This window comes from Paramisgurnus dabryanus, chromosome 7 (assembly GCF_030506205.2).
Source record: "Paramisgurnus dabryanus chromosome 7, PD_genome_1.1, whole genome shotgun sequence".
Classification (NCBI taxonomy): Eukaryota; Metazoa; Chordata; class Actinopteri; order Cypriniformes; family Cobitidae; genus Paramisgurnus; species Paramisgurnus dabryanus.
In genome coordinates, this window is record NC_133343.1 from 15,700,492 (window position 1) to 15,723,955 (window position 23,464).

Below are 23,464 nucleotides of genomic sequence, written 5' to 3' on the forward strand. Positions count from 1 at the left end.
AAGAAGAATAACTAATAATAAATATAGCTGCAAGCAGCAATCACCGGGGTCAAGCCAAAAAGGGCACAGCAGAAAGTAAAGTTGACTTCGGATGAGCAGTTTAAAGAACCTAGGAAAATCTCTTGATTTCAGACAAAACAATATAACAGTTATCAGCAAAAAAGCTGTATTCTCATTTAGTGAAATCTCTCCCTTTCTTTCGACGAGCATTGAGAGCTAGAACACTGAAGTAAAAATGAGTGGTGCTTGCAGTGGCAATACTCAGCTCACAAAATGTTACAGTGGTGTTAATGAGTCAAAAGAGCCCACCCCCGTGTCTCTACGATGTTCTGACGCAGAGATATATCTCTTGCAAAAAACGGTTGATAAGGTATTCTCATTGGTTGCTAGGGAGTGAATTGGCAACCACCAGTGATTATAGTCAAAGCCATGAAAGGAATAATCCATGATGACTCATGGTTTTAGATGTGTTGTTGCAGTCGTTTTAGGCAAAAAATGCCATATTTCTATCTCAAAACCAGTAGGTGGCGCAATGACAAAATTGTGCATGCAACCTCAGGTCATAACTGTGTTACATCTAGCTAGTTTTATGACTATACACTTTAGTTTAGTGAAGAAACAGTTGTATGACCATAGGGTGGATTGATTTCAAAGGTTTTGTTCAATTATAAGGCCAACTAGTGGTGCAAACATAAAAAAAAATTTGTTTAGCCTCAGACTGTGGTCGTACAACAGCGTATCAAATCTGGTGAAAAAATCTCTTTTCGTTGCGAAGTTATAACCATTTATGTGTAAAAAATGCAAAATTTAAATGTAATTTATCGTTTTTTGCATTTTTCGGCCATTTCTGATGAAAATTTTAATATAACGCCAATAGAACTTTTTGTTCAGAAGGTAATGCAATATTCTTCCTATGGTGTTTTCGTGTCGATCGGAATAACGCTCGCGGAGTTATTCGCGCGTGTTTTTTAAGTGCTATTTTGATGCACAGGGCTAACCGTAAGGCGAATCCTGGCATGTTTGGTATCGTTGGACTCGGCGAGTACTCAGGACTCCAAAAAATCAAGTCCCGTGAAAATACTTTTATCGCAGCCAAAGTTATAGGCTTATAGAACATTCGTCTGACCACTAGGTGGCGCTGCAACGAAACTGTGCATGCACCCTCAGTTCCTGACTGGCTTCTCGAGTACCAAGTGTCGTGTCAATAGGCCTAAGTTTGGCGAAGATACAGCCTAAAATCAGTTTTTTTGCGCTCTATGTAAAATTCGTTGACGCGCTATACGAGAACGGATTGGTTTATCGAAATTCTTTTAATAACTTTTTGCCTTGAGTGTCTCTAGATGCTGCATACCGATTTTCGTGGCAATCGGGTAAAAACTCTAGGAGGAGTTCGCAAAAGTAGGTTTTACGAATATTTCAAAATGGCGGAAAAATTTTCATGACGGAAAATAACGTCATAGGGTCTAATCGAATCGTCTTGAACCAAGGAATCAGAGGAAACAAGAATTTCGTTTCTAGGACTTACGGATCAGAAGTTATAAGCAAAAACGTAAGTGCAACTTTGGACTGTTGGTGGCGCTAGCGGGTTTGAGATAGAGACTCCAAAATTGCTAGGGATATTATTTGGACTGTCCTCTGTCAGTGTGCCAAATTTCATAACTTTCCTATGTACGGTTCTATGGGCTGCCATAGACCGCAATGGAACAGGAAGAAGAATAATATTTAAAAAGAAAAAGAAAAAGAAAAAGAAAAAGAAAAAGAAAACTAACGGATACAATAGGGGTCTTCGCCCATTCTGGGCTTGACCCCTAAATATAGCTGCAAGCAGCGATACCGGGGTCAAGCCAAACATGGCAAAAAATGATTCATACGTGATGACTGCCATGATTTAACATCTAAGTTTGCATTAGTTTTATGAAAAAAAGCTATTTATTCGTATCTTGAGACCACTAGGTGGCACTGTGCCGAAAGAATAGATGGTGCCTCAGGTCATGACTGTGATGACACATACCAAATTTAGTGTAAATACAATAAAGCGATACGGGGATATAGCCTTAAATGACTTGACCACTAGGGGGCACTGACCAAAAAATAAATTGTGACTCAAGTCTTGATTGTGATGACACCCACCAAATTTGGTGTGAATACGATAAAGAGATGCAGAGATATAGCCTTAAATGACTTGACCACTAGGGGGCACTGACCAAAAAATAAATTGTGACTCAGGTCTTGATTGTGATGACACCCACCAAATTTGGTGTAAATACGATAAAGAGATGCAGAGATATAGCTTCAAATCTCTTGACCACTAGGGGGCACCGAAAAGTTTACAAGTCCTCCCAGAACATGTTGCTGATGAACCACACCAAGTTTCATAACAATACGCAATTGCATTTCTGAAATACTTGAACTTAAAGAAAAATTCAAAATGGCCGACACACAAAATGGCCGACCAAAAACCATTTGGTATCGTTTGACTCGGCATGCCTCATGAAATCTAACAAGACCAGTCTCATAATTTTACATTCAAATTTGCAGTAGTTATAAGCAAAAATAGACATTTTTTATATCTCGTGACCAGTAGGGGGCAGTGTGACGAAATGGTGCATGCACCCTCAGGTCATCACTGTTATGACATATACCAAGTCTCATATTAATACGCAAAAGTTTTGCGAAGATACAGGCTCAAACACATTTTGGCGTGCTACCTCTCGCATTCTTTGATGCGTTATACAACAACGGATAGGTCTACCGAAAATCTTTTGATAACTTTTTGTCTAGAGTGTCTCTAGATGATGCATACCAAAAATCAAGCCAATCACACGAGCGCTCTAGGAGGAGTTCGAAAAAGTAGCTGTTCAATATAATTCAAAATGGTCGACAGGAAGTAGGTTTGACTCAGACATATTTGGTACAGTCGGACTCAGCATGAGCCAAGGAATCAATAGAGTGAAGTCTTATGTCATAGTGGCAATTTAATCAAATGATATAAAGATTTAAAAAATTTTTTTTACATATCCTGACCACTAGGTGGCGCCGTTCTAAAGATTTATAGGTGTGCTCAGAACATGTCACTGATGAACCATGCCAAATTTCGTAGCGATACGTCACTCTGTTTGTGAAATACTGAACTTAATGAGAAAATTCAAAATGGCCGACACCCAAAATGGCCGACCGAAAACCATTTGGTATCGTTTGACTCGGCATGCCTCAAGGAATCTAACAAGACCAACTTCATGATTTTAGACTCAAGTTTGAAGTAGTTATAAGCGAAAATAGGCATTTTTCGAATCTCGTGACCACTAGGTGGCGCTGTGACGAACTGTTGCAGGCACCCTCAGGTCATGACTGTTATGACATATACCAAGTTTCGTGTCGATACAATAAAGTTTTGTGAAGATAAGGCCTCACGTCCGTTTTGGCATGCTCGCCGCCATATATGTTGTCAATTTATATGAGAACGCATTGGTCTATCAAAAAGCTTTTGATAACTTTTTGTCTTGGGCGTCTCTAGATGCTACATACCAAAGGACATGCAAATCGGACAAACGGTCTAGGAGGAGTTCGAAAAAGTAGGTTTTACGAAAAATTCAAAATGGCGGAAAGATGTGCATGACACAAATTACATCAATGTGTGCATTTGAATCATCATGAGCCAGGGATTTAGAGGAAACAAGAATTTAGTTTCTAGGACTCATGGGTCAGAAGTTATGAGCATGAACATAAGTGGATTTTTGGACTGTTGGTGGCGCTAGAGGGTTTGAGTCAGACACACCAATGTTGCTATAGTAACTTCTGAGACTGTCCTCTACATGTGTGCCAAAATTCATAACTTTCCTATGTACGGTTCTATGGGCTGCCATTGACTTTCGGCGGAAGAACGAGGAAGAAAAATAATAATAATAATAATAATAAGAAAACTAACAATAACAATAGGGTTCTACGCCCCTTCGGGGCTTGACCCCTAAATATAGCTGCAAGCAGCAATGCCGGGGTCAAGCCAAAAAGGGCACAGAAGAAAGTAAAGTTGAATTCGGATGAGCAGTTTAAAGAACCTAGGAAAATGTATTGATTTCAGACTAAATAATATAACAGTTATCAGCAAAAAAACTGTGTTTTCATTCAGTGTAATCTCTCCCTCTTTTCTCGAGGAGCATTGACAACTAGAACACTGAAGAAAATGTGAGTGGTGCTTGCAGTGGCAATTCTAAGCTCACAAAATGTTACAGTGGTGTTAATGAGTCAAAAGAGACCACCCCCATGTCTCTACGATGTTCTGATGCAGAGATATAGCTCTTGCAAAAAGGGTTGATAAGGTATCCTAATTGGTTGCTAAGGAGTTAATTGGCATGCACCAATGATCTCCAAGCCATGAAAGGAATAATACATGATGACCCAAGATTTTAGATGTACTGTTGGAGTAGTTTTAGGCAAAAATACCATATTTCTATTTCAAAACCACTAGGTGGCGCTATGACAGAATCGTGCATGCATCCTCAGGTCATGACTGCGTTACATTTAGCTAGTTTTATGACTATACACTTTATTTTAGTGAAGAAGTAGTTGTATTACCATAGGGCTTGCTTGATATGAAAGATTTTGTTCAATTATAGGGCCACCTAGTGGTTCAGGCATACCAATTTTTTTGTCTGGCCTCAGACTCTGCTCATACATCAGCGTATCAAATCTGGTGAAAAAATCTCTTTTCGTTGCGAAGTTATAACCATTTATGTGTAAAAAACACAAAATTTAAAGGTAATTTTTCGTTTTTTGCAATTTTCGGCCATTTCTGATGAAAATTTTAATATAACGCCAATAGAACTTTTTGTTCAGAAGGTAATGCAATGTTCTTCCTATGGTGTTTTCGAGTCGATCGGAATAACGCTCGCGGAGATATTCGCGCATGTTTTTTAAGTGCTGTTTTGCTGCGCAGGGCTAACCATAAGGCGAAATCTGGCATGTTTGGTATCGTTGGACTCGACGTCTACTCAGGACTCCTAAAAATCAAGTCCCGTCAAAATACGTTGATCGCAGCCAAAGTTATAGGTGTATAAAACATCTGTCTGGCCACTAGGTGGCGCTGCGACGAAACTGTGCATGCACACTCAGTTCCTGACTGGCATCACAAGTACCAAGTGTCGTGTCAATAGGCCTAAGTTTGACGAAGTTACAGCCTATAATCTGTTTTTTTGCGCTCTACGTAAAATTTGTTGACGTACTATACGACAACGGATTGGTTTATCAAAATTCTTTTAATAACTTTTTGCCGTGAGGGTTTCTAGATGCTACATACCAATTTTCGCGGCAATCAGGTAAAAACTCTAGGACGAGTTCGCAAAAGTAGGTTTTACGAATAATTCAAAATGGCGGAAAAATTTTCATGACGGAAAATGACGTCATAGGGTCCAATCGAATCGTCCTGAGCCAAGGAATCAGAGGAAACAAGAATTTTGTTTCTAGGACTTACGGATCAAAAGTTATAAGCAAAAACATAAGTGCAAATTTGGACTGTTGGTGGCGCTAGCCGGTTTGAGATAGAGACTCCAAATTTGCTGTGGATAATATTTGGACTGTCCTTTATCAGTGTGCCAAATTTCATAACTTTCCTATGTACGGTTCTATGGGCTGCCATTGACTTCAATGGCGGAAGAAGAAGAAGAAGAAGAATATATAATAATAATAATAATAATAAGAAAACTAACAATAACAATAGGTGTCTACGCCACTTCGTGGCTTGACCCCTAATAATAAGAAAACTAACAAATACAATAGGGGTCTTCGCCCCTTCGGGGCTTGACCCCTAAATATAGCTGCAAGCAGCAATCACCGGGGTCAAGCCAAAAAGGGCACAGCAGAAAGTAAAGTTGACTTCGGATGAGCAGTTTAAAGAACCTAGAAAAATCTCTTGATTTCAGACAAAACAATATAATAGTTATCAGCAAAAAAGCTGTGTTCTACTTTTAGTGAAATCTCTCCCTCTCTTTCGACGAGCATTGATAACTAGAACACTGAAGTAAAAATGAGTGGTGCTTGCAGTGGCAATACTCAGTTCACAAAAAGTTACAGTGGTGTTAATGAGTCAAAAGAGCCCACCCGCGTGTCTCTACGATGTTCGGACGCAGAGATATAGCTTTTGCAAAAACGGTTGATAACGTATTCTCATTGGTTGCTAGAGAGTAAATGGACATCCACTAGTGATTTCAGACTAAATAATATAACAATTATCAGCTAAAAAGCTGTGTTTTCATTCAGTGTCATCTCTCCCTCTCTTTCGTCGAGCATTGATAACTAGAACACTGACGTAAAAATGAGTGGTGCTTCTAGTGGCAATACTCAGCTCACAAAATGTTACAGTGGTGTTAATGAGTCAAAAGAGCCCACCCCCATGTCTCTGCGATGTTCTGATGCAGAGAAAAAGCTCTTGCAAAAACAGTTGATAACGTATTCTCATTGGTTGCTAGAGAGTAAATAGACATCCACTAGTGATTATAGTCAAAGCCATGAAAGGAATAATCCATGATGACTCATGGTTTTAGATGTGTTGTTGCAGTAGTTTTAGGCCAAAAAAATGCCATATTCTATCTCAAAACCAATAGGTGGCGCAATGACAAAATTCGTGCATGCAACCTCAGGTCATAACTGTGTTACATCTAGCTAGTTTTATGACTATACACTTTAGTTTAGTGAAGAAACAGTTGTATGACCATAGGGTGGCTTGATTTCAAAGGTTTTATTCAATTAAAAGGCCAACTAGTGGTGCAAGCATACAATTTTTTTTGTGTAGCCTCAGACTGTGGTCGTACATCAGCGTATCAAATATGGTGAAAAAATCTCTTTGCGTTACGAAGTTATAACCATTTATGTGTAAAAACAGAAAATTTAAAGGTAATTTTTCGTTTTTTGCAATTTTCGGCCATTTCTGATGAAAATTTTAATATAACGCCAATAGAACTTTTTGTTCAGAAGGTAATGCAATGTTCTTCCTATGGTGTTTTCGAGTCGATCGGAATAACGCTCGCGGAGATATTCGCGCATGTTTTTTAAGTGCTGTTTTGCTGCGCAGGGCTAACCATAAGGCGAAATCTGGCATGTTTGGTATCGTTGGACTCGACGTCTACTCAGGACTCCTAAAAATCAAGTCCCGTCAAAATACGTTGATCGCAGCCAAAGTTATAGGTGTATAAAACATCTGTCTGGCCACTAGGTGGCGCTGCGACGAAACTGTGCATGCACACTCAGTTCCTGACTGGCATCACAAGTACCAAGTGTCGTGTCAATAGGCCTAAGTTTGACGAAGTTACAGCCTATAATCTGTTTTTTTGCGCTCTACGTAAAATTTGTTGACGTACTATACGACAACGGATTGGTTTATCAAAATTCTTTTAATAACTTTTTGCCGTGAGGGTTTCTAGATGCTACATACCAATTTTCGCGGCAATCAGGTAAAAACTCTAGGACGAGTTCGCAAAAGTAGGTTTTACGAATAATTCAAAATGGCGGAAAAATTTTCATGACGGAAAATGACGTCATAGGGTCCAATCGAATCGTCTTGAGCCAAGGAATCAGAGGAAACAAGAATTTTGTTTCTAGGACTTACGGATCAAAAGTTATAAGCAAAAACATAAGTGCAAATTTGGACTGTTGGTGGCGCTAGCGGGTTTGAGATAGAGACTCCAAATTTGCTGTGGATAATATTTGGACTGTCCTTTATCAGTGTGCCAAATTTCATAACTTTCCTACGTACGGTTCTATGGGCTGCCATAGACCGCAATGGCGGAAGAAGAATAACTAATAATAAATATAGCTGCAAGCAGCAATGCCGGGGTCAAGCCGAAAAGGGCACAAAAGGATGTAAAAATGGAGATTGGATAAGAACCTAGGTAAACCTTATAATTTTAGATGAAAAACAAAAAAGTTATCAACAAAAATAATTTAAGTTCTTGTGTACTGCAATCGTCCATCTGATATTGACAATTATGCAACATTAGAGTACTGAAGGACATGTTAGTGGTGTTTGCAGTGGCAAAACATGGGTCACGTCATGTTACAACAAGTTTTATTAGTCAAAAGAGTCCACCCGCGTGTTTCTACGATGTTCTGAGGCAGAGATATAGCTCTTGCAAAAACGGTTGATAAGGTATTCTCATTGGTTGCTAGGGAGTGAATTGGCAACCACCAGTGATTATAGTCAAAGCCATGAAAGAAATATCCATGATGACTTATGTTTTTTTCTTATGGTCCAAGCATTCAGTTTTTTTGTGTGGCCTCAGAATGTGCTCATATATCCGCGTATCAAATCTGGTGTAAAAATCACATTTTGTTGCGGAGTTATAACCATTTGTGTGTAAAAAACACAAAATTTGAATGTAATTTTTAGTTTTTTGCAATTTTCGACCCTTTAAATTGTAATTTATGATAATAATGAAATGCTATATAAACAATCAGCTGGTTTATTTTGACCATTGATAATACAACAGAATTCAATGCACTCAGGTCATCTTATAGAGATTAGATGTCTCATTGGCCGCTGGGCACTGAGAAATATAGCTGCTATCTTAAAGTGGTCGTAGTCCTAGTTTTGCTGCATAAGTGCTTTCTGAAATAGTATTGATTATCCCAGTTTTTTTATTTTTATTTAAATACATTATTTTGTTATCTTTTGCTTCTCTGGAAATAAGTTGCCATGAAAAACAATTTGCAAATTTTTTAACGAGTATAACTTTTATTGTAACTTGAAATAAAACAGTTTGCTTTGTACAAAGTGTTTGTGTTAGCAAAAAGGCAATTATAACATGCAATGTGATACAAAATCTTGTTCACAAAAATAAGCATAATTTTGTTAAAATACAACTGAAATATACTGTCTTTGTACAAATATAATAAAGAAAATTCACAATAACCAAAATGACATATTGTTCTTTTTTGGACTAATGTACTCAACTATTATTGAGACAAATGAAATTGTGTAATTTTAGATTATGCAGAAAAATGAAATGACACTTTGGTAATAACATGTTATTAAGTAATCTTGATTGGGTCAACTTGAACAAAAGAGCTTGCCATAGGCCATATAATTGTAATAAGGACAATAGGCTTTAAAATGTCCTTTTTTTGTTTAATGTGGAAAACTTGAATGTGTGATCCTATAAAACATTTGTTATTTCACATGAAATAGAAGAAATTATTTTTAGGTAAAATGAAAGGCAAGATGTGAACAATTATGTCTGTTGTAATGCAATATGAACAGTTGAAAATAGAAAAAGTTAGTTGCTGTGTAAACAGAAAATTTTGTTTGCACCAAATGTGTAAATTAATCTTATTTACGCATTATTTCCCTTGGTGTTTTTTTTATAGGTTTTGTTTTTTGGTTTTGGGGTGATGTCACATTTTGACAGGTTGCTGTACTGAGCCACTGCTTTTGGCATTATGTCAGTTGTTCCTTCTGTGTTCACTTGATTTTCTGTACTTGCATTGTTTATCGTATTTGTTATGTTCTCTTCTGAATCTACTGCAGTATCATTTGCAGAGTTGAACAATTGTTCGAGCATGGGCTCATTTGGCATGTCAGTCGTTTCTTGAACGTTGGTCACATCTGTTGAACGTTGCTCTGAAGAAACCTCAGAATTTGGCAAGAAGTACGCTTCAGTTACTCTATTTTTTCTATGTTTAACTTGGAAAGTGTCTGATTCCAGTATTTTTGCAGCCCAAACCTCCTCTTTAACGTTACTATCTTGCTGTATATTGAGAAGGTTGCGCAGGACATTATCATCGATCATGAAGTCAGACATTTTACCGTCATTTCCTTTGATTGTTATTTTAGCCTTAAACACTTTCGTGATTGATTGTGTTTTACAATATGCGGAACATTTTTGACATCTGGTGATAGATGTGGTCATGTTTACATTTTCTAGCAAATGCTGCTTTGGGCAAAGGTAGTTACTTTGCACCTCGGCAGTCATGACCTGTCCCTCCGTTGTCCTGGTATCGTCTACAACTTTTGCGACTTCACATTTCTGATCTGGCATAAGGGTAATTGTAGTTTGAGAAGTTGTGCTCAAACATGTTGTAGACAGAATTTGTCTTACTGACGCATTGCTGATTGTGTACCACTTGCCAATTTCTAAATGTGTTTCACCCCAGACACAAAGGGACATGCTTGCAGTATCATCTGCAATGGCGTACAATCTTTTTCTTAGGTTATATCCAGATCTTGTTACACCGGGACAATCCTCTGTCAGCATGATAACTTTTGCAGTTATGTTGACCTAAACAGAAAGAAATTTAATTAATTAGCAAAATTATTTCAATGTATGCGTAATAGTATGAACTTTGTTATAAATGTCAAAAGGAAAAAAATAGCAAATTGTTCAAATTGTTTGATTATGTTTTTTTATAACATTCCAGCATTTATGGCTGTAGTCATGAGAACTAGCTTGGCTGCCAACCGAACTTTGCTCCATCTACAATGTTTCAGGATGGGAACTTTTGTCTGGTGTTGCTCCATTGTGGCTCAAGTATGTTTAACCCAGGGCTGGTTGAACCAATGAAATTGTCGTTGTTGGTTTTATACGATTATGAACAGATGATCAAAAGTAACATAATTAACCACGTCACCAAAGATTGCGTTTTTTCAAACTGTTGAATTTAAACTCTGTTATTCTGATTGATTGTAGGTTTATCAAATTAAGTGAAGAGGCATTTTTTCTTGTTTTGGTTGAAACATACCCCATAATTACAGCCCAATTGAGCGGTATCAGACTCAAATTTTGACTACAATTGAGTATGACTATGTTAGGCTAGGTGAGAACTGGTTAAAATGTAAACAGGTTGATTTAGACAAAGTAATTAATACAGTGTTTGTGATGTGTTTTTTTTTATTTGCTTGTTTTGGGCTTTTGTTATGAAATGTGTATCTGGATTAAACTCATGTTGATAGAGGGACAAAATGCATAATTTGCATAGAGAACAAAATGTAAAGTTGTTAAATATGTAAATGATAGGGATGTAATGGTATTAAAATTCCATGGTATGGTAGAACCTCGGTTAAGAGGCCATGGTTGAACAGTTTATTGAAATTATTGAAATGTTAAAAGGGAAAAACAAAAAAAAATGAAGGCTTGGGGAAAACGTGCTGTAACAGTATTAAACAATGACTGATGATGAACAATTAACTATTTTATCATGTCATCTTTGTTTAATCATAACTGTAGAGGTATGAGGTGGGTTAAGTGACCGAAAAATCTCTTTAATAAAATAATTGCAGTAGATGGACTTTTTTTTATGTCTTTATGCTACTAGACACTTGTAAACGCTTCCTTTATAGTCTTTTGGCCAGACTGGATTTTGTTTCTGGTATCTTCACTAGTGATGCATCGAAAGGAAAATTCTTGGCCGAAACCGAAAGAAAATGAAAAACTCATCCGAAGGCCGAAAACGAATATTTTTTATTTATTTTTTCATTTTGTTAATTTTCACACCATAGCACAAGTTACATTCAGAATGCCCTTTTTACTAGATTTATTTCACATTATTTAACAATGATTTTTTAAAGATTCCAGCAGTCATTATAGAGTCTTAACCCTGTTTACTTCTCTGATCAGATAGCTATAAGATAGGCTTGTTTAAACTGTTTCAGTTACATTTGACCACATAAATGAGTCTTGACTAAATAGATGTTAATATAATCTTCTATTTCATGACTAAAGTGTGATCCAGTAATAAGCAAAGCACGGTAGTTCTCTTTTTAGAGGTATGCTCATGAAACAGTCTTGGCATCTATCACAGATTAGTTCTACCATATTTTAAATTAATTTAATTATATTGTTTTCTTTGGACAATGGTTTTCGTGAATGAATGGAGGTAAGAGATTTAAAAATTGGGTAAATTTAATTTAAGATCTCTGTAAAAATCTGGCTGTTTTTAAGGGTTTTTTAATTTAAGTTTAAATTTAACTTTCTGAATGTTAGGGTGGGTTGCATCAACAAGGATTAAACTAATTCGAGTTTAGAACTAATCTAGGATTTGTTGATCTCAGTTTAATTTTAATTTGAGTTCTGTTGCACCACTTAAATTTAAATGCAGATTAACAAATATTGGATTAAAACTTTAACCTGTATTATCTGCTATTTATTTTGTTCACCATGATGAATTTGCAGGTGTAATTAAAGAGCAACAATGTTGATGTTATCATTCAAAAAGGAAATAAATTTATACAGGTAAAAGTAATGTAATTTTGGTAGATAAATTACTACATACATCGGTAATCTAAAGGACCGATTCAAATAAAAACATTTGACAATCTTTTCAAACAATTTATTGTATTGATTAACAAATGAATGTTGCAATAAATTTTGCGAAGCTCAGATATTGTGATATAATAAACTATATGTGCTGACACATTTGTCATGTAGCGCCATGGTGTGTCTGTTCATTGTCTGCCTTTCAGTTTCTGACTGGAGCGCCATGTGTCACCACTCACTGATGCTGTCAATAATCTTTTTGAGCTGTCAAACTCACTTTGTGAGATGTTATAATAAACGCATCTTTAAATAGCCCTATCACAGTCGCGGTGTCTGTTTTTGATGATTTAGCCACACATTTAATTGTAAAAAAAATATTTAAACGTCCTCTTATGCAAGTTTAAAGTTAATCTCAACAGATTTAAAACAGAGTTTAAAGTAATGGATCAATTATTAAAAATTATCTAGGTTTAATGTAAAAATTTAAACCTGGATCAAAATGACAGTTTAAATTTAATCCTGATTATTTTTAAACAGGTTTAAAGTTTGGGGAAACAGAATTATTAAATAAGCCTTCATTTGAACCAGATTTAGGCTTAATCCTTGTTGGTGCAACCCACCCAAAGACTTTTTGAGAATCCTTAGGAACCTTGGGAAATATTGTTAAGTAGGATTATGTAATGTAACTAGGGGTGTGATGAGACACTTATTCCACGAGACGAGATGAGACGAGACATGACATTGGGTTCATGAGAATGAAATTAGGTTTTTCCTCAATAAGAAATTCTCAATGATAAAATAAATGGGAAACAGAAATCATATTATTTTGAAATGTTTTAAGTAATTTAAGATTGTACCTAACAATTATTTTGCTAATAATTAAGTAATTTAAAATTTATGGTAATTGAACCCAATTCAACAATAACTTTAAAAATCACATAATAATGATGATGCAATAATAATTCATTTAAATTTAAATTTTAAAATAAGTAAATAAACACACTGCAGTAATGTGGCTTTTGTTTCAAAAAATTGCATTATGTATTATAACAAATGCCTGTAGGTGGACCAATGAACCTGTTTTTACTTTCAGTTTGTTTAAGCCAGTGGTTCTCCAAGTTATCCCTGGAGGCCCAGTGCCCTGGGGTGCGTTCTCCGATAACGTTATCTCTTAGCGCCATTCGAAGACTCAAAAGGTACACCTTAACTACAGGTATACCTTTCCTACGTGTGTTCTCCGAAGTATACCTTAGGATGTTGCTTAAGGTAAACCTTCTTAAGTTCGACCTTAGCGGGTGCTGTCCATGGTGTAGGTGCTGAATAGGTTGATATCGATTGCTCGACAATCAATTATTCACTTCATGTAATAGGTTTCGCTGGGTTATGAGATAGCGTGTTTTTTATTAAAGAAACATTTTAGAAATAGTTCAAGTTAAATTTATTAGGAATATCTGGTAAAAATATTTCAAATTGCAAACAACTAAATTCAACCTTCTAAATTTTATATCAAACCCGTGCAAAACCCGCAACTTTATTTCCAAACGTATCATGCATAAACTGCTCTATTGCATCCACCATGCCTTCACTTGAAATTAAAATTTATATTATGGGTTCCCAATAAGTGTGTTGCAAAGGGGAATAAAGTGGGTCGTGCAGGTACTTGGCTGTGCATTACACTTAAAATATCTAAAAACAAACTGTTGTTGTTCATTAGTTGACGCGTTTATTGTGCTTAGACACTGGATGCGCAAGCAGCGTGGTTACAATGCGGATAAAGCTTAATGAACGCATTTCTGGAGCCTGTCTGTCTACTTCAAATATAACATATAAAAATATATATTATATAATAGCCTTTATAAATATATAGTAGGATTGCTTTAGATTTTAGCTTGATTAGTTTTAATGTGGAAATTTTGTTGACCTTAGGAGACTATACAAGCCGTAATCAAGTGGAGCAGTTTATTTTGAATGTTTATAAAGAATATGGCATGCAGTTGCCTCAAAGTTATAAAACGTCAAAAAACTTAGATGCAAAGTCGAATTAACATTAATAATCATAATTAATTTTTTTTACCCGATTTATTTATGCAACTAAAATACTAAGATTTAACGGATATGAAATGCACAAATTAAATAGTAGGATTCGCTGTATAGCTGCCATAGTTTCACCAACTCCAACACCCAATATATATTTTTTAAATAGTTTTTTAAGCCTGTAGCATTTAATAGTTCGCAGCTGACGTCCCTTTGGAAAAATAATAAAAAATCTAACAACCATCAATCCAATGATGTCTAATTATGTGAATGTTTTATTCTTTAAATATAAAAATATTTGCCTAATTAAACACGGAGTGTATAAACTTATTTTTTTTTTTTTTTTACAAATATTTAGTTATATATGACTGCAATGTAAGCTTTTATGAAAGTGATGGGATGAGTCATGTGGGATAAGGTATAGCTAAGAGTGCTCCAGACCAACCTTACGAACGTATGACTTACAGAAGGTATACGTAACTAAGAACGTTTCGGCAAACACGTATTAGCGATAAGGTACAGCTTAAGGTACAACTTAAGAACGACGTAGCGTTAAGGTAGTTTTGGAGAACGCACGCCTGTACATTTTATGTTGCCTTTATTAAATACAGCTGATTGTGTCAAATGAGAGGAACATACAAAATGTCTAGGGCAATGAACCTCCAGGAATAACTTTGAGAACCACTGATTTAAGCCAAATTAAGTTTAAATCATTTTGAATCTTAAATATTTGTTCAAGTCTTTACAATCGAATTTATACATTGTTATGCTTGAGTAAGAACACGCGAAGATAAAATCACGTAGTCAGAGTAAGGGTTTAATCTGCTAAAATGCTTTACAGCTGACTCTGATCAACAAACATAGCAAACATTATTGGAAATGCAAACAAAAAACCACACGCAGTAAAAGACAGAATATAATGCATACACTGTAAATGGTTTATACAGAATGTTATCTTAATGCTGATTAGGGATGTTAACAATTAATCGATCTTTGATTAATTGTCGATGAGAATTAAATTGATAAAACTTAACGTTTGTCGAAAAAGCAAGCACGTGTGTCCGACGCCTGCACAAAGCACATACACAGCTGGTGAAAAAACTAACCAAGCGCAAAGAAGTTAAAGTAGCCATGATCACAATAATACTTGATGCTAAACACACACTTGGGCTTTTTGTCCTCATTCGAGACGAGGCTGGCTACTAACACAACAAAATGGCATCCGCAGAGGATCTAAGAGGGTCCGATGCCAAAAATCTTAACACAGTTAGGATACTGAAAGCAAAGACCCTCTTCAGGGAAGCCTGCAAGATTAGCATAGCAACGCTGCTAACGCTGCTTTACTCAGGGAAGGAGTCCATTAGCCATTTTTAATAAACAGATTAAATTGAAAAACTTAAATTCTGGCAAGAAACTGTTAAATGTAAAGTGTAACTGACTTTTGTTACACTCCGAATGCCCGCAACATATATCATTGATCATCATCATGACTGGCTGAGGCGCTACATGCAGGGTTCTTGCAGGTTTCAGCAAGTAAAATTTAAGACCTTTTAAGACCATTATGAGTAAAAGTTAAGACCAACACGTCACATAGAAATTCTCAAAATGTTCTATTTTTATTGATTCAGTTATAGAAAAATATAAAAGAAACACAATATTAAAACAAATACTCAAAATACACGGAAATACATTATGCTTAAACCTATTAGACCACAAGTGTTTGCGCCGACAAATTATTTCCATAGCCTACTAATAAGAGATCACTTAAACTAAGGCCTACTCCTGACTTAAGCTAATCCCTGTCCAGGAAACCCCATAACGTTTATGCATGTTTATCTGCATTAAGAAAACTAAATGGACCATTAAAAGGCTGTTCGTGGTTTATTATGTGTTGCTAACGTTATCCACGAAGACTGTTTCTCAATCCGAAGGCTATAGCCAGAGGTCGCACTTCTAGGTCTTATTTCAGAATATTAACATTAAAATTAACTTTTAAATATTGATTATTATTTTTAGTTAATTGTAAATGGTTGTAATATGCTTAATATGACTTACGAATGTAATGCTCAGTTAACTTATGTAATAAACCAGGCTTGATAATGTATGCAGCAGCCTTCCTATTCGACCTCCGGAAGATAGAGCCTTCAGATTAAGAAACGCTCTGATTGTAACACTATTCATTTAACCGTAACTCCTAAAGCATTTGCGTTATGAAAATGTGTGAATTGTTCCTAAAAGAAGACAATTGTGCTTTTTTGCAATATATGGTTTATTTCGGTACTTTATTACTTTCCGTCCGCCAATCGCTGCTGTTTGTTGAGAGCTGAAGGGAAGCGCAGAGAGAGCATTATTAAAGTCAAAGAAGTAAACGTGGTTTGAGCAGTGAGGTAAACAAAATCGTCCAAAGTGAAAACTGTGTAACACTTAAGTTGATTTGTTGTTGGTGGCTCGTGACTCAATGGTCCAACTGTTTAAGTTGATTTTACATAAAGTTGATTTTTTTTCCTGCTTCTGGGTCCTCTATGTTTCAGAACCTGGCAAATACTCAGATAAGCCACTGGCTAGTTGGTTAAATTAACCCAGAAAAGATTTTTGCTTACACAAAACTAAGTTTAAGGTTTGTTTCTTGCCTAGCCCACAGTATACAGTTAGACAACAATACCTGTAATATAGCTAATGGCACGATTTGCATGGATTATGACAAAGTGCGGACGGTGGTTTCTTTTTTAGAGACCCACCCATCTTTCTGCCTCCGCCACTGATTAGTTCTTCAGCGTTTTAAATTACCATTTTATTTTCCGCGGACAACGCTTTTCGAGAATGAACATTTAAGACTTTGGTAAATTAAATTTAAGACCTAGCATAAAAATCTGGGCGTTTTTAAGAGTTTTTAAGGCCTTAACTTTAACATTCTGAATTTTAGACTTTTTAAGACCCCGTGGGAACCCTGTACACGCTAAACACTGTTGCGGGTTTTCTAATGGAAGGTTGAAGTCTTCATAAAATAAGCATCTTTGCTGAAAGTACGCCGCAGGTCTTAAGCTGAGGTAACGACGGGAAAACTGCCCTTTCGTGTGTTTCTTGGGTATAATTACAACAAGTGGTGTATTGACGACTTAGAAAGCAAGGTGAACAAGTAGAAAATAACACTTGATGATAATGAAACTTTTATTTTGTTATGGATGCATGCGACTATGCGGAGTGCCCGTTATGAGGCGGAGTTTACTGTGTCTATTAGTCATTATATTTCATTATGAGATTAAATTGATGATTTTTATCAAAACACCAACTTTATTGACTCATTTTACAATCCCACTAGCATATTATTTAGACAAAATAAAATCTTTTAATTTGCGTGAGGAATCTGGCGTTTTTATGCACACTTTCATGTCATTGGCTATATGCCACTGCTGTAATGGCTTATTGCACTATTATTACAGTGGCCGTGTGTCAAACAGATGAAGCCTCTGGTGTGCTGCCAACTTCATCTGCATAATCAACTTAACTGAGTATTATGTTCGGAAGTCATTATCATATTACAACAACTTACAATTAACTAAATATAATAATGAAATATATAATTGTATATATTTTCTAAGGAGACATTCTTTATGACGTATGCAGTCTACAAATGGGACATCTAAAGCATGCAGCCTTTTGTTAAGGAAAAGGCCAGCAGATCAAATGTCGTGACATAATTAATTTCGTGTTACATATTTAATCTTGCAAGATCTTTGCACGAGATCTCGTCACACCTCTAAATGTAACCATGTCAAAGAACCTAATTAGATATAAATAAATTCCAAATTGTTTAGTAAAGAGTTTACAGATCAGCATGCAACATAATTAATTTTTTAGTTTTTTTTTCAGTTTTTGACACAAATTACGTAACAATAAAGTGACAATTTATTTACTTGCTTAATCTGACTTGTTGATGATAGGAGCTGTACATCAGTATTATATATTAAGTTGTTAAAGTTTACGTAAAAATAGTGTGAAAATTGTGTTCCTTAAAATAATTTTTTTTATATATATAAAATTAGTTTTTGTTGACATTGGGGATGAGTCAATTAGTGGTTTCATCATTAACCACAATAAAATCTCCTGAAAGTTAGTATTATTGTTAAAAATATAATTATCATTTTAATCGTGTTTGATTATGGTGATTTGGAAAAATCTAATTAAGAATTAATTTGACCCAGATGTGGATTTACACATTGTTTTTTGCAAAAGGAGGCAGTGAAAGTGATTGGGATGTTTTTTAGCAATCCAAGAGGACTATTTATTTGTTTGTTGATTTTTAAAAATAAAACTAGTTAAAATGTTTTCAAGTCTGTGTGTTAGTTAACATTTCTATTTCATTTTAGTAAAAGCATGATAATATTGATAACCATGATAACTTTGGTGTTATCCGTAATAACTTGTGGATTAAGCACATGCCTTTGGTGTGAGAGACCCGTGTTCGAATCCATTGTGACACGCCAAAGTGTCCCTGAGCAAGACACTTAACACCTTATTTCACCAGAGGTGTGCAACCTCTGACATAAATAGCAATTGTAAGTCACGTTGGATAAAAGTGTCAGCTAAATAACTAAATAAATATAAACTTTGGTCACTATAACAGTGTTATGAAATTTTCAAATTATCCCATCCCTAGTTGACAGCAATACAAATATCTATTTTAACAAAAGATGTAAATGGAAAATATTAATATAAACAACAATTTTACCCTTTGATATTCTCTGGGGTCTTCTTGGATATTTTTCAGTTTCTGGTGTTGAATGGTCTCCTGCAGCTTTTCTTCAAAGGCAAATGACAGCCGACGGACACATTTTAATGATGAACTGTTATTGACCATTATGTCCATGTCTCCTAAAAATGAGTAACACAGATAACATAAATGTTTGTGTAAAACTTGGCTTAACCAAAGTACATTTTATTTGCATAATAACAATTGTAATACTAATTAAAAATTATATCTATATTGTAAAAGAACAATTATGTTTTATTTTGAAATATGACGTTTATACAGCGAATTATTAATTAGGGTTGGGTGATATCTTGATATTTATAAGTATATCTATGCATTTTTAAAACACAAAAGGGATTTTGATGTATTATATATTTATATAATGTTAACATTTAATTGTGATGTTTCCACTTTGTTTGTTTGCCTTCTTTGTAGGGGTGTCACTTTTCTCCAAATCCTTGATTCGATTACATTTTCAAATCTTAGGTCACAATTCAATTCTCGATGTGTACATATTTTTTGAAAGACAAAAATGATATGCCATTGAATATTATTATTATTATTATAGTTTTACATTAATATGCACATTGCACAACTTGCATGGGAGTTTGTGGGCTTCACTTAACGTGAGAGCTTGTAGAGAGAGGATTCGTTCTTGCATGCACATGGACTTAATGTGTGCGTCTTGTACTCCTAGCATCTGAAATAAATCTAGCGTCATATCCAGCTGTGTTGCTTTCTGTCTCACGTGCACATGCTCTCGCATCTGTCCGAAGTCTAAACATAAACTAAAGTAGTAATCCTTACGTATTTGTTCAGTTTTATGCGTTTCATGCGAAATGAGGCAAAGTATCCCTTTTGTTTAAAATATAACTTGCTGCATCTTTGCACCTCTCTGACTATCGCGCACATGCAGAGAGCTGCGCTACGTCCAAAGTCAGATCACTAGGTAGTAATCCTGTTTATGATATGCATTTTAAGGAGTTGTAGCAATACATCCTTCGTGTTTAAAATATGATCGCGTTTTGCTGGACCAATGTTTTTAAGGTATCTTTGAGAGTTTTTCCTTTGTTTGGCAAGCTGGCCGGATGTGACATGGGGGTAAGGCAGCATTGATGATCGCATTTTTTTAATTGAAGTTTAAAGTTGTTACTTCATTTCGATCGATTTCTATTTTCAATCGAAATTGTGACACGTTTACTTTTTGGGTGCTGTGCTCCTTCCTGCTTTATTGGTTTGTATTTTGGTAGCAACCACAACCAGCATGGAGGCTACAGAACTTGTTTAAAATAAAGGAGAAATAGATGCATTATATGGAGATACTTTGATTTTAGTCATTGGACGAACAGCAGACAGATGTGAATGTGAACCAAAGCTTCTAGGAAAAATTATTAATCTGCTGAATGTATAAGAACGAAGAACGAAAGACTTGCACGTTAGGTCTTCATGTCATGTTATAGAGCGTCAGTGGTCATCAAAGTCCTTCAATGACAAAGCCAGTTATATTAAACGAGAAATAAAATGTTTAACAATAAGCTTTTTGTTAGACTTTAGCAGAGGTGGAAAGTAACGAATTACATTTACTCACGTTACTGTAATTGAGTAGTTTTTTTGTGTACTTTTACTTTTTTGAGTAGTTTTTAAAATCTGTACTTTCACTTTTACTTAAGTATGTTCTGTTTAAAGTATTGTACTTTGCTACATTTTAAATCATGTCTGTTACGGAGTAAATGTTTTTTTTTTTAAAGCAAGGCGATAAAGACGCACAACGGATGATTGATGGGTGGGGGAACACGCAAAAATAACCATGTAGACAGACGAGACAGGTGCGCTCTAATGCAGACCTGCCTCAGTTCAAATCTTATGAAAGAAACACCTGGTCAAATTTCAATGACCACTTTCCACTGACACTAAGCAAGTGTTTCATTCCTATGAAAGGTAGGATTCATGCTCTTGAGTTCGAAATTGCCGACTGGGTTTTTACAGCTCATTTGCATGACGTGTTTTAATACCATGAGCATGATCTTCCGAGATCTAGCAGCTTTGCGTCAAGTCAAACACAACTTCAGAATGTCCTCGAGAATGCGCAGGTCATTAGACTTTGCAGAGAGAGAGAGAGAGAGAGAGAGAGAGAGAGAGAGAGAGAGAGAGAGAGAGAGAGAGAGAGAGAGAGAGAGAGAAGAGAGAGAGAGAGAGAGAGAGAGAGAAAGAGAGATGGAGAGAGCGTGAAAGGAGTATAAAGGTCTGACATCAGGTACCCAGGTCAGGGAAGCTAGAAGACAATAAACGTGTCAAAAGTATATAGCTATGGCAGTCATCTCATTATAAGCTCATTTAAACTATATATAGTTTAATAAAATGATGTATGTTACCAGCAATACATCAATTACAAAATTACTATTGTTTGTACCTTATAGTGATTGTATTTACTAGCTGCTGACCACCTTCATTAGTGCATAACTTGCATGTAAAAATCATTAAACAATTCCATAAATGTTTCTTAGTTTAAAAAAAGCTTTTTATTTTATAATTTTTTCGTTATTGCACTTTATTTGTAAAGATGTTCCTACAATTAAAAACAACTAGTTTGAGATTTATAATCCTTTGTCGTTTTTGAACTATAGTAGAATTGTCTACCTCTCCACGCTGTAAAAAAGCAAAGTTAAAATGATTTACTTTTTACTTGAGGAGATTTTTAGATCAGTAACTTTAATAATATTTTACTTAAGTAAAAGTAAAGTAACTTTACTTTTACTTGAGTACAATACTTTATTACTCTTTCCACCTCTGGACTTCAGTTTTTTTTCTTTGTCAATCTTGGCACAATGTTTATCTCTGTTTCTCTCTCTGCTCATGCACGCATGTGTGTGTGGTGACTGCTCAACATACACTGCTGTTGCAAATTTCTTAAGGCATAATGATAAATAGGTTATTTGCATTTTTCATGGTAAAAGAATATCAGCCTTCTGTAAAGTTAATGCAAAGGTTAGTTTGGGTCAAGTTGTTTAAGGAATGAAAATGAGGCAATTTTTTACAGTAAATTATTATTATTAATGTAATCAGGGATTTTTGTTAATGTTAAATGTAGTCGAAGCACTTTGTTCCTGTATGCAATGCCTTCACTGAGTTCTTTTTTTTTTGTCTATAAAATTTTTTTTGTCCAATGTAGATAAAGATAAATCATTAACCATACAATATCTATACATTAATATCCAAAAGTAATTTTGTCCAATATTTGTAATTTATGATGTGATAACATGCAAATATTTAATAATTTGTGTGTTTTTTCTAATTTTGTGCAATATATTTATATGCAGCAGTGTCTCCCAAGTAAACCATGCATTTTTATTATGCAACATTTTATAACAGTATAAAATTCATAATTTAAGCATAATGTTACCTTTAATTTGTCGAGATGGTGAAAAGCTGATGTTACATAATTTGACTGGAGTTCTGTATAAAAAATGTGAGTTTTAAATTATTATGGGCATAATAAGTAAGTAATATTTAAACACAATAATGTGATATGTATTAGTAAAAATGCTTCCACATACCTGTCTTTTTCTGCATTCACAAAAATGTTGTGCTGGCGTGTTTTAAAGATTACTACACGGCTGTTCTTTTCAGCCTCTTGTAATAATCCGGTGAAATACTGTTGATCATCTCTTGATTGGCATATTTCAGAGATGTTGTGCAAGTAACCTTCAACTTCAGATTTGGCTTTATTTTCAATATTGGAAGGACCTGTTATGAACTTAAAGAGAAAATAAAAACTGTTATATGAATTTTTTTTAAATATGGCGTAACATAGATTGTTGTATAAGAAACAAATTATTAAAATATTATTTGATCCAAAAATAGTAACACTGTCTTTATTGCTTAAATTAAGCATAGTTGTATTTTTTCAGATCTACAGAAATGATATATTGTTTGTCTTACTTTGCATTCAGACCGCCACCAGCGAGAGTGTCAAAGTGGCCGGAAGTCATTCATTTTCAATGACAGCCGGCGGCGAGCTCCGGCGCAGCGCGTCACGTACAGCGTGAGCATCGAGGACAGTTGAAATCAGCTCAACTTTATGGTAATGACATATGACGTGGTTTGGCAGCAACCAATCGGAAGGCAAAAATGTTCACCGGCAACCAATCGGAAGGCGGAAACCTCCGCCTGAGAGGAGTTCAGAGAATGCATTCGAGCATCCAAGCGTCCATTACAAGTTTTCTTTAGCGTCGTTGTCAAGGCAGCCAGAGCTTTTATTGACGCTCTTGCCGGTGGTGGTCTGAATGCACAATTAGGCTGTTGTATTAACATACATGACACAGACTTTAATTTAGGTGAATTTAGATTATTGTGTCTTTAAGTTAAATAGGATTCCCTTGTTTTGCTTAATTTAGACAAACTTGAGACATAAACAACAAAACAAAACAAGCATCTTGCAAAC

General features: G+C 35.3%; 1 protein-coding gene across 1 annotated transcript; it reads right to left on the reverse strand.

Moving 5' to 3' along the window:
• Positions 1-8,825: 8,825 nt before the first annotated feature.
• On the reverse strand, positions 8,826-23,092 carry LOC135731741 (uncharacterized). The gene is made up of 5 exons (XM_065249676.2): positions 22,963-23,092; positions 22,578-22,777; positions 22,424-22,476; positions 19,003-19,145; positions 8,826-10,265 (listed from the first exon to the last, which is right to left on the reverse strand). Exons 4-5 carry the CDS (start codon positions 19,138-19,140, stop codon positions 9,321-9,323), a joined length of 1,083 nt encoding a protein of 360 aa, XP_065105748.2. The 5' UTR covers positions 19,141-19,145; positions 22,424-22,476; positions 22,578-22,777; positions 22,963-23,092; the 3' UTR covers positions 8,826-9,320.
• Between the last annotated feature and the right edge of the window lie 372 nt (positions 23,093-23,464).

Coding starts and splice junctions, on each gene's coding strand:
- LOC135731741 (XM_065249676.2), bottom strand. CDS start 19,140: ATGGACATAATGGTCAATAACAGTTCATCATTAAAATGTGTCCGTCGG. Junction 10,266..19,002: donor ACCCCAGAGAATATCAAAGG/GTAAAATTGTTG, acceptor CTTTCTGTTTAG/GTCAACATAACTGCAAAAGT.